Raw genomic sequence first — 26,795 nt, forward strand, 5'->3', positions numbered from 1 at the left:
TGCTCCCGCTGCTGTTCCTCCGCGCCCGGGCCTGGCCGCCCATTGAGCGCCCGTGCTGTGACCGGTTCCGGGGGGCCTGGCTCGCCCCCCGCCTTGCCGTGCCAGCAGGCCCCGCGCCGCACGCACCCGGATGTCCCGCGGGCGCCATGTGCGGGGCAGCCGCCCGACCGCGGCCGGCTGCGCAGGCGCAGTGCCGCCGCGCTTGTCGCGATGGCTTTGCGCGGCAGGATACCTGAGCTGACAAAGACTCCTCTGCGCGCGGCAGCCGGCTGCCTTCCGTAGAGCGTGCTTGGCGGAAGGACACGAAGGAAGTTCCGGTAGGGGTGCCGTCGCCGCACAGGGGCTCCCCACGGGCCCGCTGGCTGGCTCCGCCCGGACTACTTGCCGGGGGGAGCTAGTTCCGGCAGCAGCCATTCGGCAGTTTGTTGCCTCCGCCAGCGCCATTTCGGGAGCCGCCGCCTTAGCGCGCCGGGAGGGTGAGCGGCTTGGTCCTGCGCCGCCCGCTTCAGCCGAGTGGGCCTCTCCGCGCCCGCGGCCCTTCTGCTGTCGTCACGAGAGCCTCCCCGGTCCCCTTTCCTGATGGCGACCTCCGTGGGGAACGTGGCTGACAGCACAGGTACCGCGTCCTGCCGCGCGGGGACGGGCGCGCCGGGGGCCGGCAGCGCCGCGGTCGCAGCCCTGCGGGGCCGGGCCCAGCCTTCGCCCGGGGCCGCGCCCGGCTCGCCCCGAGCGCCGAGCTCCCTGCTCGCCGGGCCCGCTCCCGGCCGAAGTTTCCAGAATCGGCGACCTGGGCAAGACGGTGGCTCCCGGCGCGGCCTCCGCCGCTTTTGTGCTTGCCTCCCCTTGTCTCGGGGCGTCGGCGGGCCCGGGCTGGTCCCGCGGCGGGCTCCTGTCGCTCCTGGGGGAGCACGGCGCGGGTGGGTCTTAGCGCGGTGCTTTCGTATTGCTATATTTATCCGACTGTCAGGTGACTGCGTTTTTGTAGAGGATGAAGGAACCTGTGCAGCCTGCTGTAGGTGACCCTGCTACGGCAGGGGGATTGGACTAGATGACCCCCAGAGGTCCCTTCCAACCCCGAACATTCTGTGATTCTGTGAAAACCTGACCCAAAATTTACGTTGACCGGTCCCGAATCTCTCGCTGTGGTTAAGGAGCGTGTATTTTGTGGTATAGCCGAAAAGTACAGCGCTTTTCTCGACAGTAGGATAGCGTGCAGTAGCTAGGAAGGAGCCCATCCTATATTAAGTTTGCAGATCCAGAACTTGAAGGGCAGCGGAGAGAAGAGGAGAAATCTCACGTTCCCTATAGAGCAAGAAAAAGAAGTATTCTGCTACTGAAAGGCTGGGAGGACAACACAGCTTTATCGCCCAGATTTTTGGGGTTTTCTGTAACCAGAGGGAAGGAAGAGTATGGAAAACAAACGATGTCTAAGAAGAGTAGGAAAAAAATAAGCTCTCTGGAGAAAGAGATGGGATACTAATGCAGAGATAGGGATGTAAAGGGAAATGGTAATGATACAGAAGCGGAGGTGGAGAGGCTAAGTGCTGCAATACGGTACTTCATTGCTTCTCAGCCAGATCTGTGTGTCTTGTCAGCAAGCCTGCAGCACTCTGCTGCAGCCTTGATCTATGGAGGTGAAAAGAACGTGTGCGTGCTTGGGCAGAGTCCTGTGCTCCTCGTCAGCACCACCTCCCCGGTGGAGGTGGCAACTGCTCCTGTCTCTGTGTAGATTTTATCTAAATGTAAGGTTGAACATGAGTGTGTGGTATGTCCTTAGGATGTTATTTCTGGGGAAAAAATGGCCTTTGGTACATTTGTGATAGTTCTGTGTGGGGTTTTATTTTGCTTGTGTTCTGTAGAAATCTCAGGAAGGGGCGTTGTTGCATGTACTAGGCTTTTCCAAGGTCGTACTCAAAGCATGTAGCACAAGTTAGCCTCGGTACTATTCACGTGTACAAGACTCGATAAGGGATTCTTATGGCTGTGACTCTTCACCGCACTAATTTTCTCTAGAAATGGATTTGGTGAGCGACCATTGATGGCTGTGTTATGGATTCTTTGGGTTATAGAACTTTTCCAACCGACTTTTCATAAAAAGTTTAGTTGAAAATGAACTTTGCGGTATCACTGCCCACTTCCTACTTTTCAATGAACTTCTCAAGGATCATTACTAAAATAGTCGGAGTTAGATGACCGGCTGTTTTATGCTGAGTGAGTGGTTTGCTTTCGCTCTTGGGGGTGGGAGAGGGATGTTGTTTTGTGAAGAGACTTGACAAATGAAAGATCATAGTTTTCACTTACTTTGTTGCTTTTGTTAGAAATTCTTATTCCCAGGTGTTACATACAAGATTTCTGCACTGCTTTCTCTTGCCCTGGGAGTTGCAACTTGTTTCACTTTTTGCTTAAGTAGGCAAAATGTAGCATTTAGAGAACGGTTGGAAGCTTCTTTGCAAGTGGTCGTAAGAATTTAAGTCTGAAGTTCTGGGGTTTTTTTTGTTTAACTTTGAAATTTAGTAAGGCTATTGAAACATATTTGAAGAAGAAATTACTTGGGTCCATGGGACATGCTCTTCCTCTGTCCAGCTTCCCTATATTTGTGCCATCACCAGAACTTGAAAATATACCGACTGCCGAAGGGGCTAAACCTGTGTGGCTGTTAACGGCAGGAGGAGGGAGTGACAAACAGCGTGTTGGTACTTCGGTGTCATTATTACTGTCAGCACCTTGGACTTTCATAAATGGCATTCTCATGTTGAATAGCAGTTGTATCTGTTTATTGCCAGTAGGTTTAACCAGATACTGAAGTCCGCTTTTCCATTAGACAGGGTTTGGGAAACTATTAAGTTGGCTTCTAGAAAACAGGAATCTAATGTGGATGAAGATACTTGGTTAGTAATTTGTTAAGTATCTGAAAGTTAGTAACTTTGCTAGTTCCAATTTACTGTGAAACAAGTTACAGTTTTTAGCCCTGACAGATAATATACTGTCTGGAAAAACAACTGTAGTTACATCATGTAGTGTTTGCAATCTTATCTTCAAAATCTGCTAGTGCTAAAAAAGTAGTTTTAAAAATAATTTACATCAATCCCTGTTTCATAAAATAAACACTAGACAGTAACTCTGTCCCTGATATCTTTGTGATTATCTGGCTATCTTTAAAGTTCTCACAAAAAGAATTAAAATGTCTGAGAGGATTTTTGTAGTACCTAACTGCAAAAATGCGTGTATTCGGATATTGAGGTGCTTTCTTGTATTAGGAAGGATTTATCTGTTTCATTTAAATTCAGAAGTTTAAAAGTCTAGAGGTCCAGGTGGGAAGTGTTTAATGAGTGGAATTAAGTGACTGCAAAGTACTGGAAATGCTGGGCTTTGGGAGGAAAAAACCGAGATACTTGCAGTAATCAAACCTTTTAGTAGTAAAGAGTCACTGGTATGAAGGCAGGATTTGAAGGCCATCACGAGGATGAATGGTTGTGGGTTTTTTAAGTCAGCACTTGTCTATATTTTAATACAGAACCGTGCTTTCTAAGAAATTTTATTGACTTTTCACACTTAAGATTGTTTTGTTTAAAACAGGTGGTGTTTTGTGTAAGTATTTTGTTCTCCACAATTGTGTCTTAACTACTAAAACCATTTTGTCACTTCCATTCAGCTGAGCCTCCAGAAGCAGTAACTCCTTTCATGTACCCTGTCTGTTTAATGGTTCCTTCTGTAGGACAGTTGTATAATCATTGAAGTGTGTGTTTGTCTCTCATCAGATCTTGTTCCAAGGCCAATTTTTTTTGTGTTAAGGATTTTTTACTCATTATAGAGAATGTAGGAGTATAGAGGATTCAAGGAATGTTACACATTGGAGTTTGTTTGTTTGTTTGTGGCTTTTTTTAAAGAGCTTTCACTACTGGCATGGCAAAACTTTTGTTCAGGTCCTTTGAAGTCTTTGTCTGCTGTCCTTTATTTCCCTAATACATTTTTTAGAGCTTGTTTTGAATACTACAAAGCAGAAGATTGATAGTCTTGGGGAGAGTAAGGAGAGTCATTGTTCTGTTAGCAGCACTTCTACTGTGAAGCAAAGTAGATGAACCAAAGTAAAATATCCTGTCAGGAATGTCTTTAAATATATTTCAGATTAATGGAAAATGATTGATTTGCAAATACTGACAGTCATTACAGTCGACATGTTTCCTGTTGATGAAGTTGTGGACTTGTACAGATAACATTAGAAATACCATATTAATAGGTTGGAGCATGAAGATCTGAGAGTTCAGACTGTCGCATGCAGTAGTGTTCTATGTAATTTCAAACATTTTCATCCTTCAGTTGTGTACAATTTTTTTCTCATTGTTTTGTTTTGGTTTTTTTTTTTGTTTTGTTCCCATTGTCTAACTTTTTGTTTTCCCCCCTTAAATGTTTTGGTGATTCTCCAGAACCAACGAAACGTATGCTTTCCTTCCAAGGGTTAGCGGAGTTGGCTCATCGTGAGTATCAGGCAGGAGACTTTGAAGCAGCAGAGAGACACTGCATGCAGCTTTGGAGACAAGAGCCTGATAATACTGGTGTGCTTTTATTACTATCGTCCATTCACTTCCAGTGTCGCAGACTGGACAGGTAGGAGACTTTGAGGTTCCGTCAAGCTTTCTTTGTAGTTTGCACCTCTAACAGTACGGAGCATAGCTGACAGAAGTTCTGTTCTAACATTGATTTCTTCTTTTTGTCACTGAACTCAAATACTGATGAAGTTCATGGCAGCAGTAAGGACTGGTCAAAAATAATGTTCTTCATTTTTTAATTTTGTAAGGGTAAGAGAAATACAAATTGGAATAACTAGCTTTACAACAAGCAACAGATCTTGCCATTATTCTCATGGTATTTTAATGTTGTACACATTAATATCGGAGTGTCAGCCACACTTATGTGTACTGGAGGTATTTACATGTGTAGACAAAGGATTTTGTGGGGTTTTTTTTCTACTTGCAGTGTGGGGGTTTGTGATTTTGTTTTCAAGTTGCAAGACTGATTGTTTACTGCAAAATGGCATGATTAGTTAAGGATTTTTGTCATGTGAAAGTTGTCTCTCTATTCTTTCTGCTTGCCTGTTCCTGATCTAGCTTTCTGTGCCTCAAGCATTTTGAACTTTACTTGTTCTTGCTGTATATCTACATGTGCTGATGAAGGAAGTAAGAACATTTGACTTGAGTTTTTATTCATGTAGGCTTCTGAATATAGTTGTAGTAACAGTTCAAATATGGGAAAGTAAAATGGGAGAGGATAAAACAGAAATTTACATCTATATGTCAGCTGTGTCCTGCTTCTTGAAAAGAGTATGAAGTGGAACATTGCTTAAAGCATACAAATGTTGGAAGAGGCTTCACAGGATTTCTGTAGTATTTTCTCCAAGCGCATTGCATTCACATTTGGTGAGGCGACTTGAACCCTACTGATTGTAAATGAGAGTTGTCTTTCTTCAGTAGAATCTAAAGTAGGAACAGGGGAGGTGATAGTTTAAGCTAGGAGAAGCTAAAAGTACAAGACAGCTCTGTAAATCCAGATTTGACTGTTACTTTTGGCTCTCTTGAGCATAAATGTTCATTTAGTAACCAGATAAACAGGCAAACACTGAAAGTCAAGATGGGGTGGTTGTTTTTTTTTCCCCTAACTTGTCTGGTTTCCTCCAGGTCTGCTCACTTCAGCACTTTGGCTATTAAGCAGAATCCACTGTTGGCCGAAGCCTACTCGAATCTAGGCAATGTGTACAAGGAACGTGGACAGCTACAAGAAGCAATTGAACATTACAGACACGCACTACGCCTCAAACCAGATTTCATTGATGGATATATTAATTTGGCTGCTGCGCTGGTAGCTGCAGGTGATATGGAAGGAGCAGTACAGGCATATGTGTCTGCCCTTCAGTACAACCCTGTAAGTAACACTTTATTTTGTAGACCTCCACACTTTGCTACTGACCCAGGACACAGAAGTAGCAGGTTTCAAAGAATGAACAAGTGATAACCCTTCCCTCTAACCTGTGCACCATAAGCTTAATGACATACTTAATACTTTTCTTAAGGATCTTTGAAAGACTTCTGTCACAAAAAGTTTTATATTGCAGTACAGTAAGGGCTGCTTGCTCTTTGCGTACTTACCTGTGTTTTTGAGATAACAGAAAAGCAAGAATTTGGGGTTGTGTTTTTTTTTTTCTTCCCATGAAGACAAGAAGCTTCAGTGAGTAACTTCATTTGTAGCTTTGTGTGCTTAAAGGCAGTATTACTACAGTGAGAGAAGCATTGCTTAGACTTGAATGTGAGATCTTGAAAAATCATCAGGTATTATTTATCACGAAGCCAGAAATTTCATGGCGATGAGAGTTGCCTTGGATAGATTTCCACTGTGCACTGGTTTACAGAAGTGTCATTTTTGTATTTTAGAGGCTGAAACTGAGTGTCAGTCTATAAATCAATCTGATAAAGTAGATCTGGTATTTGGATTTTTGGTTGTAACTGTTTTGAATTGACATTTTTAGTAAACACTGTATCAGACTGCTATCTTCTGTTTATTGCACCATACTCAAATAATTTGTGTAGTACTTGTAAGCATGGTGAAGGTATCTGCTTGCCATTTAGTCATACATTTTGTCAAAAAATACTTAAAATGCAGCATCCATCTGGTGTGCATATATCCTTTTTCCTTCATCTACAAATGATAGAACAAGAACACATGGCAAGGCTGTTGAAAATGCATGGATTAGTATGAAAAATACAGAAAAACTGCTTTGGGGTATACATGAGCTCAAATCACTATGTATAATTATTTAAAAGCCATAATGGCAATGGTGTAACTTAAGAATACAGGTTTGCAGTCATGCTTTAAAAAAGCAAAGGGGGGCTTCAAATTCTTACATATGGCAAAAGAACTTAAGCTGCTTGGGGAGGGGGAATTTGTTTTTGGTTTTCTTGTATATTTCTATATAAAGAGGAATTGTGTGAATGATTGCTTTCTACTTCTTTACGGTTGTGTTTTTACAGTACTAAAATCAGTAAGATTATCTGTTGATTGTAATGTTAGGTCAAGAAAAATAATTTACATTTGTGATGTATTTATTAAGAATTTAAAGAAGTTATAGAGGACTGGCATGTTCCTTTGCAAGTTCTCTGTGAAGACATTTGGGGCGTCTGAAGTCCTGAAGCTGATAGTGTGACTTTAATTTTTCAGGACTTGTACTGTGTTCGTAGTGACCTGGGGAACCTGCTCAAAGCCCTGGGTCGCTTGGAAGAAGCCAAGGTAGGTGTGGGGTAGAATACATGTAAACGTCAGTGTTTTGAAAACTTGAACTTTACACCAACTCTTCAAATCTGCGTTGATCGACAGACAGTCTGAGAAACTGCTGAAAACTGAAGGCACTGAAACACCCCAGAGTAGTTGCAGGGCAAGATATGGCATGCCCATGTTTAAAAGTTGGTTTAAGTGAAGAAATGGAACATTACCAAGCCATGCTGCTGAACTAGACTATCTGATACCATTCTGAAGTATTGGGCAGGGGCTCCATCATGCCCTTGTCTGGAAATAAGTAACAGTCCTTCTAATCTGAGGCTTGCCTGCTGGTGCCAAGCAGAGAGCCTGTGGTTAGCTCGAGATCCCTATACGATGCAGGTGCTATTGAAAATGCTGCTCTTCTAAAGTCCTTTGTGGCTTGTAAGTGAAGAAACTTGACCAAATGTTACCTTGTAATATTGGCTTTTAAAGATTTCTATTCTTTTAAGTTTTCCCTTCCCTTGGTAGTGGAAGAAAGGCTAGTAAATGATGAATAGCTGCAGTATGCGAACCCCCCGAATATCTTTTCTTCATGTCTTCCCTCTCCCCTTTCCCAAAATAAAGAAATCAGAAGGACAAAGCTGGTTTGTTTGGGAAATGAACTGATCGAAAGAAAACTTGCTGTAGTGGAAAGGTGGCTTCTAGCAGTCTTGTGTTTCCTAAACTGAGAATTCGAACACCAAGATGAGTTTAAAATTCTTGGCATGTTAAAACTTGGATTGCACAAAGAAATTGTCTTGTTACAAGCCACCTTACGCGTCCGCGCTGCAGGGGTGAGGAGTGTGGAGAAATCGGAAACACTCTGGACTCCACGTCTGTCACTCCAAGCCCCACGCGCATGCTAAAAAGTGGAGTGTATGAACAGCGTAGCTGTCTGTTTGGCTGCAGCACCATTTGGGGAGGGTTATGATCTTTATGGGGTAACGGGAGTGCAGGTTCAAAGTTCATTATTTTTTTGATTTCTCTTAACAACTTGGATGTGCGTACTAATTGATTTGGTCGAATCCAGGTTGAAAATATTTTGTAGCAGCATTTAGAGTTTGAACAGTCTTTGAGACACTTGGTTCTCAGCCCACCAAGCGGACAGCTAACATGAATTGCACTTCACTGCAGCTTTAGTGTGACTGGTATAGGCCAAGACACTGCGCCTGCCTTAGGTTGCTGACTTCTTTGTTTCAGAGCTCTGGAGACACCTAGTTTGAAAGTGTTATTCTGTTTTGTGAGAACTTAATAAACGAGGAAAAACATCATGAGGAAATTGCAATGTGTTTCTTTGGTTATCAGTCCATTTGAAAGATCAAGCCAGCAGATTCCTTACAGTTTGAACTAAAATTTAATTTTTTTGTAGATATTTCAGAGCCTTTCTTCCAAAAAAAAAGTCCCTGCTGTATGCAGTTGCCCTGATTAACCCTCTCCCTTCTGCATGTCTCCCTTGTTACAGACAGATTGTCCTCATTCCCATGTGTTAAGACATATCCAAAAAAATGCAATTGCTTTGTTGAACTCTTACTAATGATCTTGTTTTATTTTCTCTCTTGTTTTTGGTTTTTCACCACTGATATTGTATTTAGAAGGTTTCAGGTGGGTGAAACCTCCTATTCCATGCGTAAGGTGCCTCGCTGAAGGGAGCTCGAGGCCTGGATCTAGGGCAGACACACACCTCCTCCTCCTCTTCCAGCAAGGAACGCACCGAAAAGTCACATGATGAGAAATATGGTAACGGGTTTGTAACTGCCACAGCAAAACCATTTGCCTCCATGCCTGAATCTTCTGTCTTGTGGCTTCAGAAACAGCTTAAAATATTTAATTGCAAACAAGTAATGTAAGAATATTTTATACTAGTAGCCACAAATTCTTTCAAAGAAATAAAGTAAAAGTAAATTAAAATATTTTTTTAAAGAAATAATTGGAGATAGTTAATAGTAAAAGCTTCTAACTCTTCTCGTTGTTCATTTTTTTCCTTTTTTCTTCTTTGTTTGGATTGCAGCGTTCTGCTCTTCTGATGATGCGCTGTGATCCTGCAGTAGCGCAAAGGCTGCGCAGCGGTAACGCGCATTGCGTGCGATTAAGCCCTCGTGAACGGTTGACTAGATGATTAATCTCTGATTGGGTGACTGCCCAAGCTCCAGGCTGTAGCCTTTTGGATAAAATTGGGTCGTAACGCATTTAGAGTCCAGACATCAAATTTAATATGCGAGTTTCTGAATGGGCCTGTCTGGTAGATTAATGATTCTGGTTGGCCGTTCACCGGACCTAGGGGCAATCAATATAGCAAACCAGTTCGCAGCGATAGCGTGGCGCCGTGCTGTTTAGGATGCGCAGCGATTTCTTGCGCTTGCATTACAGGGACCTAAACCTTCATGCAATCCTGTCATTTGAGGTTTTGAAGCTGCAGATGAACGAATGTGTGTGAAGAAACTGGGAAACAAGATATGGATTGGGCATGTCATATCCCTTGACAAGGACAATTAAAACCAAAGAATGGCTTAATCTTTTTCAGTAGTTTTTCTGTTTTTTTTAAAGTAATTTCTATCTGGTTTAGAATATTTCATTATTTAATAATTTTATTTCACAGTAGAGTTATTTTTACACGGTAAGTTTTCGATTTTTATGCACTTAAGGGTGGCAGATATTCTTGCTGAACTACTTTGAATTATTTATAAAATTATTTCTCTGGTGACCTGGTGTCTAAAGGCATGTTAATTTGTTATCAGCATAACTGAAAAATGGTGGGTTTGCACCTGGGTTTTGGTTTGCGCTGGCGCAGGATCAACAACAGTTTGCAGCGCATTAGTTTTGGCGCAAGCTAGCCTATACTGCAGGGTCACTTTTGGCTGGTTAGAGAAGGCATACTAACAATTATTTTTTCTCATTTTTTTCTTTTTACAAATTTTCCCCTTCCCTTGTATCTCTCTTCTTTAACTGTTCCAAGGCCTGTTACTTAAAAGCAATTGAGACTCAACCAAACTTTGCAGTGGCTTGGAGTAATCTTGGCTGTGTTTTCAATGCTCAAGGAGAAATTTGGCTTGCAATTCATCACTTTGAAAAGGTAACTAAGCCAGTCAGCTTCGCTGCTAGATTTTAATGTACATGCAGTTGCTTGTGGATGATAGAAGTATTTTGATGAGCGACTGCGTGTGATCCTGTTAGTTAACATCCTGTGTTAATTTTTTTGATTTTACTTCCTGATGTTTGACTGCTTGTATGCTGTTAAAGAACTATGTTTAGAATTGCCCTAAAGACTTCACACAGGTTAAATATAAGAAAATTCGTTATTTTACAATCCTTTTCCTGAATAATATTTTAAAAAAATCTAATTTGATGGGAATAATGTTTTGCGTGTTTCGTATGTGAGAGGAAGAAACAAATTCCTGCTTAAAATAATTTTTTCGTTGTGATTTTGTTTCAGGTATCACTGTCCCTTGAGTAACTGAGGAGAACAATTTTAAGTGACACACTAATTCCTCTTTTCCATGATTATTTTTCACCACTAATGTTTCAGACTTCTCTAGATTGGTGTCATTAACTAGTTGTCTGATACCTTCTAGTCAGCATCTGAATTCAGTTTGTAATCATCTCTTATGTTAGTGAAGTGACCTAAAACCAGATTTATGATGCGGTGGACAGTTTCTTCCTGATACTTATGACTTAAGATCTACAAAAATAATTTAATTGCTTGGGATTTTTTTTGTATCTGTGTCTAGTAAGTGTTAGATTATAAATATTTTAATTTGGAAATAATAGTTGCCATGAGAGAGACACTAATAAGAGTGTAGCCTGTCAGATACTCACATGTAACTTATTAATGCATCTTCTGTAACTTTATTGGTTCTTAAATGTTTTGCATTTTATTGGTTTTTAAGGGAGTGAAACTAGTTAAATGGCTACTGAATTTTCCCTACACACATGATGTGTTTCCCTTTTCTTGCTTCTGTGAAACTATCTCTGATTTCCTGGGCTGCTAAAGTTTTAAAATGCTGTCTTACTTTTCAGTAAAGGAAATGAGGAAATAGATTTTTTTTTTTATTATTATTTTTTTATTCTTAGGGTTTTCTCCCAAGTAACAAAGGCAGCATAGCATGGGTAGGCAGGATTGTTGAGTATGATTAGCTGAACATGAAATAAGTTTAACGCTTTATTCTGCAGTAGTTGCAACTGACTGGCTAAGCAAATGAAATAATTTGAAGGTAGTGTATGCTGTCATTTCTACAGATAAATAACTTTGATGCTCTATGACTGATGCATATAACTTAAGTTTTCCTTACTAAATTATTGATAAAGTCTAAGGTGCTTACAGATTGGGTTTGTCAAATTTAAAAACAAAAAAACATAGGTAGGTTTCATAGAGAATGTTTTTGTGTTAATGCTCAAAACTGTTACTTCAAAAATATTTTCAGGCTGTAACACTTGACCCAAATTTTTTGGATGCTTATATCAATCTGGGAAATGTCCTAAAGGAGGCAAGGATATTTGACAGGTAAGCAGATCAGTACTGTTGCTCTATCAGTGGCCTGTCAGATGTATCAAGATATAAATGAGGTTCCTCATGTAAAATCTCTTTGGGTGGTATAGCAAAGGCTTCTGCTGTAAGATAAGCAAGCAATTAAATGGCTTTTAAATGGATCCAGAGTTGTTGAATGGAATTAAAAAAAATCTTGTGGAATGTATTCCTTCATATTACCTGCCTGTAGTTAATAAAATGTTATAAATGTATTGATGAAAATAGATTTGAAATTAAGACTGAGGGCAGGTGAAGAGAAGATGTTGGAGAAAGACATGAACCCTTGAGTTCTGTTTTCATTATGTGGTTCAGGACGTGATCTACAAGTGTGTCTTCTGCTAAGATATTCCTTGTGTGTAAGACAAACTGAAATGCTGAAATTCAGCTAGGCATCTGATAAAATATTCTGTATTTGTTATGTGTTTGAATCCTGTTTTGCATGAGGTTGCAGTACTGTTACTGTCTTTTTGAACTAACTTGCTTTGAGACTTCTAATCTGATGCATGAATCTTACTTTTCTTCTGGAAGAAGAAGGTTGTGTTGTTTCTATGCAGTCTACGATATTGCATCTGTCAATTGGATTATAATTTCTAGTAGCTGTGGTTCGTGGCTCCAAATTTAATAAAAGCTTTTAGGAAGCAGGTTAATTATTCTAACTACTTGCATTGCACACAGTGTAAATCATTTGGTGATTTCTGCTTTAACCATGAATTAATGGGCCAGACAGGGACACGTTTCCTCATCATTTTAGACTTAACATCACATTTTTGAGAATTCACTTACTATGTGTGATGTTATGATTTTTGTAGAAATCGGATTTGAATACATCAGCCATTTATGTAGTGCTATAGGAACATATAACTAAAGACCTCACTTTTGAACAAAGTGAAGTTTGAAGTACAAGTAAAGCATGATGTGTGTGTTAGACTAGCAGAGTAAAGACATGTAGGAGTATGATACTGTTTACATTGTTACAATTGAATAATAAAGTGAAAAAAAAAAAAGTGGAGCAAAGGTCTTATGCTTATCCTAGTAATGGAAAAATGTTTTAAAAAAGTAGATGAAAGCTTTACTTTTTTTCCAGAAGACTTAACTTGACCACTTCAGAGTACCAGGTGGGAGGAAAACATTACTGTTTTATGAAGTATTTCTTCTAGTCTGCTGGTCATTACAGTATTGAGCATAGCTTTAAAATAACATGAATAATAAGAACTCATCCCTTGATTGGGCTTTTAATTCAGGCAGTACTCTTCTGTGTTTTCAGTAAAATCTTACAGGACAGATTTGTGTGTGTTGATAATATGTGTCCCTTGAAGTTTGTTTTATTTATGTAGGTCGTTTTTATGACCAAGGTAAATTTAATTGCTGCTCTGTGGGTGATTGTTTACCTTCTTTTTCTTGTTACAGAGCTGTAGCAGCCTATCTACGAGCTTTGAGTTTGAGTCCAAATCACGCAGTTGTGCACGGTAACCTTGCCTGTGTGTATTACGAGCAAGGACTAATAGACCTAGCAATAGACACCTACAGGAGGGCTATTGAACTGCAGCCCCACTTCCCTGATGCCTATTGTAACTTGGCCAACGCCTTGAAGGAGAAAGGCAGTGTAAGGAGTACTTTTTTCCCTTTTTAAAATTTTTTAAGTACAGTGAATCTTTATTTTAGACACCAGGTGTCACCAACTTTATTAAGATGGGATTTTACCCTCATTTAGTTAGTCAGAAGGAAGAATAATTCAGGGAATCTCCACCTTGAACTTGTTAAAAGTGATTGTATAATGAATTCTCGTAAACACTGCTATTACAACAAATATTGCCATGTTAACTGTATCCCTTTTTTTGAAGGTGGTAGAAGCAGAAGAGTGCTACAATACAGCTCTTCGACTTTGTCCCACTCATGCAGATTCTCTCAACAATCTGGCAAACATCAAACGGGAGCAGGGGAATATTGAGGAAGCTGTCCGTCTTTATCGGAAGGCTCTTGAGGTACAGTTGAATGTGGTGAGGGAGAGGTAGGGTATTACAGTTGAGAATGTCTCATATGACTTAGATTTTTTTTTTTTCCCCCTCTTTGATTGTAAGCGGAGGAGCGTCTGGTCAGAGACCTGAGTCACGTAAAAAAGAAGAGTAAGAAATACACAAGATTTTTTTGTATGGTCTACTTGGGGCATTTGGCAGACAGATTCTGCTTCTTTTTCTTCCAGGTGTTTCCAGAGTTTGCTGCTGCGCATTCAAATTTAGCAAGTGTTCTGCAACAGCAAGGAAAGTTACAGGAAGCTCTGATGCATTACAAAGAGGCTATTAGGTAAATGGATACTATCTGTAATAGTCCCAGCCTATTCCTGTAACAGGAAAGTGCCATAGATTAGTACAGAAAGTGACTTACAGTAGCGTATTTTAATTCAAATAGTTGCTTTGCAAGCCAAGAAGTCAACGTAGGAGTATGATTTCTCATTAGACAAAGAGCTTTTATTGTTCATGACCTATATTATCTTTATTTCTCAGAATCAGCCCCACATTTGCAGATGCTTATTCTAATATGGGAAATACTTTGAAGGAGATGCAGGATGTTCAAGGAGCTCTACAGTGCTACACCCGTGCCATTCAGATAAACCCAGCTTTCGCTGATGCCCATAGCAACCTGGCTTCTATTCACAAGGTAGCACATGCGAATGATTCACACTTAGAGTATGGTGGGGCACTGTGAGTACTTAGCCTGAGTATATTTTTATCTGCTGACTCATTTCTGTGTCTTCACAGGATTCAGGGAATATACCAGAAGCCATTGCCTCTTACCGCACTGCTCTGAAACTGAAACCTGATTTCCCAGATGCCTACTGCAACTTGGCCCACTGTTTGCAGGTGAGGAAGATGAGGCTTTGATTGTAATTCTTAAGATTCCTCTGCAGCAAATGCTATGCTTGATCATCTAAACCAATCACTGATTTAAGTGTACAGCGTACACTTAAGTCTTTAATTTAAGATAACATTGTACAGTCATCAACAGTAAGTACTGTTCTCGCTTCCATTTTTGTAAGAAGTGTTAGTCTCAACTTGTGAAATACCTGATACACAGTGAAAGAAGCAGTTGTCCTAATACTGTTTTACTTTTTGATTTTTCTAGATTGTCTGTGACTGGACAGACTATGATGAAAGAATGAAGAAGTTGGTTAGCATTGTAGCTGATCAATTGGAGAAAAACAGACTGCCTTCTGTCCACCCACATCATAGCATGCTGTATCCGCTTTCTCACAGTTTCAGGAAGGCTATTGCAGAGAGACATGGAAATCTGTGCTTGGACAAGGTAGGAAGTTTTAGACAGGCTAACTGTGGTTGAAGTACTTGGTGGGTTTGCCTGTTCCTGCTGAAAATCTAATGTTTACCTAGTTAGTATTAGCCTTTGTAAGGTTTCTGTGTCACTGGCCTGTAGAGAGATAGGACATAGTGTTACACATCCAGTTTTGCAGAGTACACGGGAGGGATGTTTTGGAAAAGCAGAGTGAATAAATTACTCTTTCCTGACAGTAGAACAGATTGAGGTAGCTGTGTGGTAGTGTTTCTCAAACACTACCACACAGTGTAGTGTTTGTGTGTAGCTTTCCAGCATCCATAGTGCTTGGATCCTGACCTTGCTGCTAGTGAATCCTTGCTGGAGCACGTGAGCTTTGTGTTTGGCTTTGGGATTTCCAAATGCACTTGTTTTAGTGGTGATGGCAGCGATGTTACAGGGTTGGTGCATCACAGTAAGAAGTACTTGAGTATTTGTAATGATTCCATTTTGGAGTACTCTGTGTACAGTAGAATTGGTTCTTCCAAAAACCTGTCTTCTCTTGCTGTGATTGTGTGCCATTTGCATGAGACTTCCAAGTGCATTTGCAGTCGGTGGCAAACTCTTTAACTAAAATTTGATGCAACTTCTGTTTCTCCTCAACCAGAGAGTCATAGCCGTTGGCGCTTGTGAATGTTGAGACGGACTACTTGAGCAGACTGCCACTTATAGTTGAAAACACAGTCAGCCAGCGGAAGGGTCTGGTTAGCCTAATGTAAAGGTCTCAGACTTCATAAAAGAATACTTAGCTTTCAAACTGGCTTCTTGTAATAGCCTGATAATCTTGTTGGTGATAGTGGCTACAAGGTGATGTCTGCGGAAGATGGTGAATGTAAGAACAGAAAGGCATGCTGTGATGCTCCACAGGAATACTGTTCTGGTCACAAGTGGCTTGTAGTTTGAGAACTTCTTCGTCGTAGTGGTGTGGTTGTCAGCATGTTTAATAACCAGGGGTGGAATACTTAAAAAATAAACTGCCAGAAAAGCAGAAATGTCAACTTAGCAGTAGTGATGTCTGTCTTTATTTGGCTGAATGTAAGGTATGGGACACCTTGTAACACAGTTTGTGGGTGTTACACTTGGCTCCAATGGAATACATACAGTGCAGATTTAAAACAACAGATGACCACAGATCCCTTACTTCAATATCGGATAAGGATACAAGGATATTTCTGCAAACCCACAGGGTTTTTTTTGTCACTCTTATTTAGCATTTGGTTTTGGTTTCTGAGTTTATAAACAGTTTTGTGTGTTTTCTTGACAGATTAATGTTCTTCACAAGCCACCATATGAACATCCCAAGGATCTGAAGGCCAGTGAAGGTCGACTTCGTATAGGCTATGTGAGCTCTGATTTTGGAAACCATCCAACCTCACATCTAATGCAGTCAATCCCAGGCATGCATAACCCAGACAAATTTGAGGTATAAGTATAAGTGACGTTCTTAAAGCTTTAAATATGGCTGTAAGTGGCCCTTTCTTTTTCTTGGTTGCAGGCAGGTAAACTAAGGAGGGGCAAAGTTTTATTTGTAGGTTTTGGGTTTTTTGTTAGTGGACATTTTTTTTTTTATGGGTTGGAGAGTTCTCCAGCCTGAGTCATCCTCCTTTACCAGTATGAATTTTTTTGTAGAAGGTAGGTGGATTAGATACCTGTCCTTAGAATTGCTGTAGGTAGGATTTGTGGACCATGGAAAACTTTTTTTTTTTTTCAAGCTTCAGCTGCTGTTTGAGTGAATACATTTCAACATCAAGCTACTCCTGCCTGGTTACTTCTGATTTACAGATAGGCATGCATTTTTTTTCACTCTCTGCTGCTGGTTATTTGGGTGGGTTTTTTTACATGTATTTTTCTCTGGGATGCCTGAATTGCAAACATGAACTTCAAATTGGTCTGACTACTGCTTTTTCAAAAGGAAATGATACACTGCACTTACTCCAGAAGGAGCGTATACAATTCAGTGATGCCAAAGACAGTCATGTTTGCATATATTTGGGTGTCATGTTGAGGGATTGAGGCTGTAAATAGAACTAATTCCCAGTTACATTGTTTTTCCCATGACTGTTTAAATCACCTCAGTTTTGAGCTGTTGTTTTCCCAGACATGAGAATTTGCTTATTTTTGTAAAGGATTGTAAGTCTTTCCTTCTCGCAAAAGTGTTGTTTAATAATCTTTTTTTGGTTGGTTGGTTTTTGGGCTGTTTTCCCTGATCTTCTTGGTTTTTCCTGGCCTGGAAGTCTTTGTAGTATGAAATCCTTGTGGCAAAACTGCGTGCTTGAATTTTTATCAGAAGTGTGACTGTGAAGCAGATTTTTTTCACGGAACAATTAAGTTGGTTGTCTGAGTACATGGTGTGTGGAAAGAATATACAATTTAACCTTGAAACAGCTCATGACAAAGGGCAGTCTTTCTTATTCTGGATTTATAAAGCTCTACAGAACTTAATTTAAATACTAAATAGAAGTTATCTGTTTTTTTATTAAAACCATGCTTTTGTCCTGCAAGATAATAAATTCTCTGCGTATTGGTTCTATTTGTTCTGTACCTATGTGTACTAGGTTAGCTAAATATGTCTGTTTACATAATCTGTCAACCTTGACTTTCTCACATACACTTGCAGTTTCTTAATTGGAGCAAACTAGTCACTGTTAAATCTGTTACAAAGCTTCCCCAAGTCTTAGTTTGTCTGTTCAAACTAACTCATAACTGATTCTCACTAATTACAAATTCAAAGATGTATTTTAAAATGTGTTGTTGGAGAATTTACTGCTTATGCAAATCCATTTGTTAAAATTACCTTGCACTGATGAGAACATTGTGTATATGTCTACGTGAGGTGCAGTGCCATACTCTAGCACCTGAGTAGGTAAAACTGGGGCCTGGTGCAAATGTGTCAAGTGTCCTCACCACCCCTCCACCCACCTCTTTTTTTTTTTTTTTTTGACTTCTTTCTCAACTGGTAAATGCCACACAAATAAATATAACTTGCATGAAACCAGATATAATTTTGCTAATGTAATTTAAAATTGCAATGCTATATGTTTTATAGCAGTTTTTTTGTTGGCAAGTCATTGCAGATACTCAGGTTTTCGTGATTCATATTCTAGGTATTCTGTTATGCCCTGAGTCCTGATGATGGTACAAACTTCCGTGTAAAAGTGATGGCTGAAGCAAATCATTTCATTGACTTATCTCAGGTGAGCTTTTTTGATGCATTGATGTTTTAGCAAACTTAAATAAAGAACGAGATCAGCCTCTAGTTTGAAATTTTTGATTGCAATAATTTCCTGAATTGGTCTGGTGTCAGTCTTGAGAATTTTGGAGTTTGTAGATGTATTGATGTTATGCCTTGCCTGGGATGCGATGCAGTGGTTACTGCGTGACCTCTGTGTGATTATTAAAAATTAGTATTAGCAATATTGAATAACTTCCATTAGGTCTTAAGATAGTAGTCATACCTAAACTCCGAAATGGAGTTTCCTTCTCTGGAGATATTCAAGACCCGCTTGGATGCGGTCCTGTGCAGCCTGCTGTAGGTGACCCTGCTTTGGCAGGGGGGTTGGACTGGGTGACCCACAGAGGTCCCTTCCAACCCCGTCCATTCTGTGATTCTGTCATGGAAAAGTTAAGATGCCGCAATTGCAAATATATTTAAGCTTGCTTTACTCCAGTAAAGTGGGACAGAGGCTTAATGATTAATGGGGGGATTTTGCTCCTCTATCAAAAGGCCGTTGTGATAGCATTTAGGTGCTTTTGGGTTTTTTTAAGTTGCATGTGAAAACTGATGGGGATTTCAGTATACGCAGAAGTAAAGGAGTTGTTATGCTATCTCAAGAAAACTGGCAAAACTCTAAAGCAACATGGGATAATCGGTGTACATTAATAATGGAACTGGATTGGCACCTGGACAGTCCCAGATTAGGTGATAGATAAAACTTATCTGTAGTTATTAAACTCATCATGTTGTTCAGAAGTAAAAATGCTAAAGAGATGTCAGCAGAATTGTTCTTTGAGATGGATTTTGCAAAGCTGAAGCGTTCTTTTAGAATAACAAGCTTCAGTTGTGCTTGTGGAAAGCCATCCTCTGCCCCCTGCTTTTACAACTGTGGATGTTGAAAGCCCTGGGTTGTAGTAAAGCAGGGTGCTGTTGTGCTTCATCTTAGACTCAGTTTCAAGCCTTTGGTTTGTGTTTTACTGCTGGTGAACTAGAGACATCTATCAAATATTTTCTTTATCTGCTTGTGGGTAATAACTAATTACATAATTAATTTGTGGAGGAATTGAAAACTGTGGAAAATTGTTTACCTCTCAGTATTAGACAGGAAGAGATGCATTGTAATTTCTAAGGCTTTGCTATTCTTGAAAGTCGTTAGTAATACCTGGTGTGGATTTCTGCTCTTTAGTTCTTGGCTAAATCAAAAACAAAGTGGTTTCAGTGTTGATTGAAGTTTCTTCTGTAGTCCATTTGTGATATTTTTCTGCATGACTTGCTGAGCTTGGCAGTGCTAGGTATCAGTCCTCTGATTTGAACGTGCAAAGGCAATCTTCAAGTACTACAGTTAAAATTTTGGTCAGTAACTGCTTCAACTGTGTCTAGAGAACTTAGGTTTTTCTTGGCTTCGTCAGGGGTTTTTTGATTGAATTGAGGACTTAATACCTCTGCAAAACCAGGAATGATGAAGTCTCACCAAAATTAAATTATGCAGTTGATGTTTATCCATTGGTACACTGATTACTAACCACATTTATTACTGAAAGACTGAGAACAAAAACAACTTTTATGTATTTATTTATTTTTCAGATACCATGTAATGGAAAAGCAGCAGATCGCATCCATCAGGATGGGATACACATTCTTATTAATATGAATGGTTACACCAAAGGAGCCCGAAATGAATTATTTGCCTTGAGACCAGCACCTATTCAGGTAAATAAGTTAGAGGGCTCTGCATCTCCAAAAAAACAATTGTGAGTAGGTAGAGTTTCTCTTCTGGCAGAGTGGAAAAAACATTGAAGGCTCAGTAAGTGAGAGAGACTTAGCATATGTGAGGCAAATAGGATCATTCTGTTCAGGTAGAGTAGTTTGGATTTTTTATGTGCTTTATGAGCAGCTATGTCCTGAAAGACAACTCCATAATTCTGTGAGATTCCTATACACCACCACTGGCTTTAGTGAGAACAAAGAAAAGGTATTTGAAGCAGTTGTGGAAATGATATTGCATTTTAATCTCTTTAGGCTGAGTGAAATTCTAGTTAGAAGAAGTTGGAATCAATGTTAGAGTTATTTTTTTGACTATGGATTTTCTAAAGTGCCTGTGGAAAGAGAATGGGAGAAGCCTTAATCTGAGTCACTCTAGGCTACAGAAGTTGTCTTGATTGAGAGAAGTGGTAATCAGTGATGGTTATTATTCTGGCTATAGCTGCATGTAGTTGGTTACTTTAGCCTTTTGCTTGAGGGATCGATTTTGGAACATTCTTGAACTGTTCACTGTCTCCATAGTGGGAGTTTGGGGTTAGTGGTTGCTCTTCACTTGATAAAGCACAAGAAGGAACTTCAATCTGTAGGTGGAAAATTTAACTTAATGCATGGGTGTTTAACTTTATTTTTGCAGTGCACTTGGGACTGGAGCCTTGCTTTCTTGTTTTTTAGGCAATGTGGCTAGGGTATCCTGGAACCAGTGGGGCATTGTTCATGGACTATATCATCACAGATAAAGAAACTTCCCCGGTTGAGGTGGCTGAGCAATATTCAGAGAAATTAGCTTACATGCCTAACACTTTCTTTATTGGAGACCACGCCAACATGTTCCCCCATCTGAAGGTACGTAGGAAGACAGGGCAAGAAAAGTAGGTGTTTTCCATGACTGTCTTTATAAAATAACACTTAGTATTGTACTTGGTAAGGGATCTGTAACTTTTTTACAACTTTTTTTTTTTAACAGAAAAAAGCAGTCATTGATTTTAAGTCCAATGGTCATATTTATGATAACAGAATTGTTCTGAATGGCATTGACTTGAAGGCTTTCCTTGACAGCCTTCCTGATGTCAAGATTGTTAAGGTGAGAGCTACTCCTTTGCATGTTCAGTCTTAGGGACTGAAGCTAGTGCTTTCTCTAATGCTTATGTGACTTTTTTTATCTTAGATGAAGTGTCCTGACAGTTGTGACAATGCAGACGGCAATGCTGCCCTCAGTATGCCAGTCATTCCTATGAACACAATTGCAGAAGCTGTGATTGAGATGATCAATCGTGGGCAAATTCAGATAACTATCAATGGATTCAACATCAGTAATGGATTAGCAACTACTCAGGTGAGGCACTTCAAGCTGCTGTTCTCTTGGGTTTTGTTATATGTGTGTGTTTTAATGTAACAAGGAATCAAAACCTCCAAGCAAAGGTCTATCTTGCGTTGTTTTGTTTAGTTTCCTGACGGAAACTTGCAAATTTGTTATAAGCCACAGATGGCTTATAAGGAAGATGCTCTTTCCCCCAAAGATAGAGAGGTTGTGTCAAGAGGTGTCTAAAGTCCAAAGGAAGTTAATCTTTTTGCATAAAAAAGACACTGGATTGTTCAGAATGTGAAGGCAAGATTTGCTCGTTGCCTGCAGCCTACAGGGCATTTGTGGGCTGTTACTCAGTTTCAGTTGTGTTTTTCCTTCAGAAAAAAATTTCTGGGTAATACAGGCAAAGTTACTCCACTGTATCTCAACAGTGTTTATTCATCTCCTTACATCTTTCTGAACTATGCATGTATGTGCTATGTCACCACCTCTTAGTGCTTAACAGTTGATGAGATTTTAGTGATAGTGACAGTTACTGGGGTTTTTTATTGCTTCTTCCTTTGCAGAACAGTTTTTCCTTTTAAAACAAAAACATATTTTGACAGTGGCATAACTGTTTTGGCTTGTGAATTTTATTCAGTTTACAGTCCTTCAGGAGACTCCTTTTATATCATTTTATGAGACTTTTTGTTATCACTGCTCTATCCATAATCTCATGCCTTGTTTTCTTTTTATGAGTTCTTTTGTTCACAGCTGAGACTTCCCTTTAAGTTGGTAATAGGTTATGTCTCAGTTTGGTCAGTAAGCTAATTAGCATTTTTTCCTGAAATTGTTGACCCATGAGAATAATAGAGAATTCTGTGTTAGCACTCCACCACCAAGATGAAACAATGTAAGATCTGTTGGTGCACTTCTAAAACGGGATTTCTGTCTTTTGATCACACTAATATAACCCTTTTTTGTGCTTATTCTAATTTTGTATCGGCTACTCCTGGGAATAAGTTGATGAGAACTGTGCATTGTGTTTTTTGAGGTCTCCTCAGTGACCTGGATAAGTAGCACTTTTACCAGCTTTTGTTGAACTAAATTATCTCGTGTATCTTCTGATGGAGTCAGTGACAGTGAGTCATTGTTACTCATGTCAAGTTTGTCAACAGTACACTTATTTTGGCTGGCCACACCACTACTGAGCTAAATTTTAAATGTATGTGTATGTAAAATATATATATGTATAAAGAAAAAGGCTCTAAGTGTTTTGCAGTATCTGTACTGATGTTTTTACCTGTCTTTGATCCCATTATAGCCTGTCATTATTTAAAAAAAACAAAACCAAACATACTTCCATTTTGCCAATCCTCAAGACTCTTGCATGGTATTCTGATTATCTCAGCTTCATCTTCCACTGTTTATTAGCATATTCCTATTCTTTGTGAAGGCTCTAAGATCCATTCTTTTCTGAACGTCCATTAGTAACTCTTCTAGTCTGACTTTCACCATTTCACATTATTTCATTGTCTGCTAGTTCCTTAAAGTCTATCAGTCACATATTAGTCTGCATCTTCAGTCTTAACTATCTGTTCTGTGGCTATTGTGTTTTATCCTAACAACCTCCCCCCCCCTCACATGCCCCCCTCAAAAAAAAAAAAAAAAAAAAGAACCAAACAAAAAAAACCCCTTTGCTTTCTAAATCCTTTTTTATTCTTTTTTGAAGTCTTAATTTCATTTTTCATCTCAAGGAAGTGACCTTAAGGAGGGGAGGAGTCCATGTGTAATGCCTCTTTATATGATTCTTCTTTCCCATTATTCCAGTTACTTGGAATTTCAGGGAGATATAGCAAGGGTATGAAAATGCCCGGTGTTTTGTGCCTTGGTGGTTGCAACCTTGAGGCATCCACAAGTGTGTACGCATACCTATTAAATTCTTGTTATGGGTAAGTAGACAACTTTGTTTTCATATAATAAAACCAGAGATATGCTTACAGTAACTTATGATGCTAACAAATGTTGCAATGTGTCTCAGGACAGTTCCATAGGACATAGTCTTGTTTCTTGCAATTTCAGTGTTCCAATAGCTATTTTTTTTTCTTCAGATTAACAACAAAGCAGCAACTGGTGAAGAAGTTCCACGAACTATAATTGTTACTACCCGTTCTCAGTATGGCTTACCAGAGGATGCTGTTGTGTACTGCAACTTTAATCAGTTGTACAAGATTGATCCTTCCACTTTACAGATGTGGGCTAATGTAAGTATCTGTATCTAATATGAAATCTGAGGTCAGACTTCTGGAATGTAGCTGTTCTGTTCAAGTTAGCAGAAACTTCATGCAAGTTAAAACTGCAACTATTCTGTGGAAAACATTGACCTGAGCCATTTGAATCCTTACAGTGCGCATGTTCCAGGACTTGGGTGTTGACAGAATATAGAATTTTTTAGATTGATTTCAAATCACATCTGTGCTTCTAGCCAGTTAAAAATTACCTCTTGGGCAGCTGAAGTATACTGGTAGCTCTGTTGTGAAAGAAGTTTGGTCTTCCCTAGTCTGCACAATTAAGTTATAATTGGCCTTGGCAGTTCATAGATTGATAGATCTGAGCATTGAGCATCTATATCAAGGTACAGTTTATAGTGTATTGCTGAGAGTTACTTGAAGGGTAACTTTTTCATATCCATAGCATAGACCTATAAATAAATGAGATCATAAAGTTCAAGACTTGCTCTCTTAAGTACTGCTCTATGAACTGTTGCTTAGAGTCACTGTCTCTCTCAGTGCGGTTAGAAATGCAGTCCTAATTATTCCACTTGAAATGGTGATCTATTTCTTTTTTCTTGCTCTATACCTCAGAAGATTAAAGCATTGAATGGTTATGCCTTTTGCTTCTTTTTGGTGTATGGTAATTTCCTGTTTGGAAAAGGAAATATTTCTGACCAAACTTTCTGTATTTGCTTCTTTATTTTTGTTACAGATCCTAAAAAGAGTTCCGAACAGTGTGCTGTGGCTGCTACGTTTCCCAGCTGTAGGAGAACCCAATATTCAGCAATACGCACAAAACTTGGGTCTTTCCCAAAACCGAATCATCTTTTCTCCTGTTGCCCCCAAAGAAGAACATGTGAGGAGAGGGCAGTTGGCTGATGTTTGTCTAGACACTCCGCTTTGCAATGGGCACACAACTGGGATGGATGTACTGTGGGCTGGGACTCCAATGGTCACTATGCCAGGTAAGGCAGTGGGGAACCTACATAGAACAGATGGGTTTGAATACTATTAATTTTTTAATAACAAACAGCAAGCCAAACAAACTTTGCCTCTTGTAGAGGCAGAAGGAAAGTAACTCATACTCTGCAATATGTTATGATAAGCTTACTCTTGTTGTCTGTCTCTCTCTCTTTTTTTTTTTTTTATTTTTTTTTTTTTTATTTTCTTTTAACACAGGCGAGACTCTTGCATCACGAGTTGCTGCCTCCCAGCTTACTTGCCTGGGCTGTCTTGAGCTGATTGCAAAAAGCAGACAGGAATATGAGGATATTGCTGTGAAACTGGGAACAGATCTGGAATAGTAAGCAAACTTCTGTGTAATGTGTTAACATCAAGAATGTCAAGTAACGTATTTGGGCACAGTGCTGAGACTTACCAGTAGTTTCAGTCTTGCAGATATTTTAATATTTAAAATAGCTAGGTGATCCTCGTCCAGAGGTTTCATGTCTTGCAGTTAACTCGACTTCTGCTTTTACAGTAAACTTAACAGCGCTCCAAATTGAGTAACAGTTCTGAAGAAGCTGCTCATGTGCAGGCTCTTACCTGGTAAAAAGTGCAATATAGTTTACCTTTTGTTCTTTATAATTTGAAGATTAAGCGGTTTGTCACTTATGGCAAGTTCAAATCACACTGTAAAAAGTTACCACAGTACAGATAATGCAACAAGCTAATGCGTTAGGGTCACAGCTCTTCTAAGTTGAAGTGGTCATGCTGGTCTGTATCAGAAATGATGAGGGGATGAAACAGCAATATGAATTTGGTTGGAAGCAGGGGAGCAGATATTTTTGAAACAGTTGTACTGGCAGTTCTGGGTTAGCTGAAAATAGTATATTTCAAAAGTAAACAGTATTATGAAGTGTTTAGAACTTCTCATGACTGCTTTAACTCTTTTTGTAGCCTGAAAAAAATACGTGGCAAAGTCTGGAAGCAGAGAATATCCAGTCCTTTGTTCAACACAAAACAGTACACAATGGACCTGGAGCGGCTCTATCTGCAGATGTGGGATCACTATTCGGCTGGCAACAAACCGGATCACATGATTAAGCCAGTAGAGGCCAGCGAGTCTGCATGAAGAGAGGCTGACTGTGCGCTCACCCAGAACTCTCCACGAACTGAGCCTCTCCAACACTTCTGCAGAGATGATGAGCTAATAACTGTGCATTTCTACTTAATCTGCCTGGTACTCTGTGGCTGAAGTAATACATGATGGTGATTAAAGCACAGCCAGACTTATTTCTTGCATGACAGGGAAAGACTCAGTAGAGCCTGGGATCCTTTTATTCCGTGAGGAATTTGAATGGGATTGAGCTGTGTACATGTGAGCCTGTGTGTATGAGTGATGTAGTGGTTGCTGCGGGATGTTTGAACTGCCCAACAAATTATGATTTCATGGATTGATGTAATCTTCCTGTGAATCTCTCTCCTTTTACATGGATTGGGAACTGGAGCGTTTTAACGTTTGATTTTGGGTACTCCTGTTGGTATATGTGTGGTTCTCCCATGACAAGATTTCCAGCTAGTGAGTGTTGCTCCCTGCATTGATTTCTAAACTGTGTGGACTGAAAGGGCACATTTGCTGGTGTAGTCTTTTTTTATAGGTTTTATAAACCACTTGAGCCTATATCAGCCTTTTAATGTTTGACCTCTGTTTTGGAGCTCTCTGTAATGTGCTGGTTTAGATAAGGACTTAGGGATTTTTGTTTTTAAGCTTCTCCAATAACTCAGCTAATTGGCTTCATGATGGCAGCTCCTCTTTTGTTGAAAAAAGATTTGATTTGAAATTAATCCTCCCCACAAGTGTTTGAAGTAAACACAAACTGGTGCCAAATACATATCTTTCACAGGAATGATTGTTAATTATGTACAGAGGTGCAGTCCTAGGTACTGTAGCAAAGACTTTAAACAAAAAATAAAGCTTTGGTTTGCCAGTTTGATTTGACCAGCGTTTCACGTTTTCTGCTGCCGTTCTTGTGTTGCTGTCAGAAAAGTATTCTGAACTGCTGGCCTTTCATCTTCCTTTTGTGAATTATTTTTTAAATAATGCTATTTATTTCGGCTGAAATAATCCCAGGTAAGTGTAGATCTTGCATGTAGACCTTTGTTTCCACTAGTTTAGACTAAACCCTCCCAAAC

The 26,795-nt window shown here is 39.7% G+C and overlaps 1 protein-coding gene across 2 annotated transcripts; it reads left to right on the plus strand.

Annotated features, from left to right (window-relative positions):
* The first annotated feature begins 359 nt into the window (after nt 1-359).
* OGT (O-linked N-acetylglucosamine (GlcNAc) transferase) lies at nt 360-26,601 on the plus strand. 2 transcript variants are annotated; one of them, XM_075435877.1, is made up of 22 exons: nt 360-616; nt 4,425-4,605; nt 5,673-5,916; nt 7,207-7,275; nt 10,238-10,354; nt 11,703-11,782; nt 13,214-13,409; nt 13,648-13,788; nt 14,007-14,107; nt 14,308-14,461; nt 14,563-14,664; nt 14,927-15,106; nt 16,395-16,553; nt 18,235-18,324; nt 19,929-20,054; nt 20,778-20,948; nt 21,070-21,186; nt 21,271-21,438; nt 23,499-23,651; nt 24,373-24,625; nt 24,840-24,963; nt 25,560-26,601. In XM_075435877.1, exons 1-22 carry the CDS (start codon nt 580-582, stop codon nt 25,732-25,734), a joined length of 3,138 nt encoding a protein of 1,045 aa, XP_075291992.1. In that variant the 5' UTR covers nt 360-579; the 3' UTR covers nt 25,735-26,601. The 2 variants fall into 2 exon arrangements, with proteins under 2 accessions (XP_075291992.1, XP_075291993.1); XM_075435878.1 differs by having other exon boundaries at nt 362-616; nt 4,455-4,605.
* Nucleotides 26,602-26,795: the final 194 nt, after the last annotated feature.

This window comes from Opisthocomus hoazin, chromosome 14 (assembly GCF_030867145.1).
Source record: "Opisthocomus hoazin isolate bOpiHoa1 chromosome 14, bOpiHoa1.hap1, whole genome shotgun sequence".
Taxonomy (NCBI): Eukaryota; Metazoa; Chordata; class Aves; order Opisthocomiformes; family Opisthocomidae; genus Opisthocomus; species Opisthocomus hoazin.

What these genes read in the sequence shown, in the direction of transcription:
- OGT (XM_075435877.1), top strand. Translation starts at nt 580, where the DNA reads ATGGCGACCTCCGTGGGGAACGTGGCTGACAGCACAG. An exon ending in GAAATCTGTGCTTGGACAAG is followed by an intron (nt 15,107 to 16,394) that starts GTAGGAAGTTTT and finishes TTTTCTTGACAG; the next exon opens with ATTAATGTTCTTCACAAGCC. An exon ending in CTGATGTCAAGATTGTTAAG is followed by an intron (nt 21,187 to 21,270) that starts GTGAGAGCTACT and finishes TTTTTATCTTAG; the next exon opens with ATGAAGTGTCCTGACAGTTG.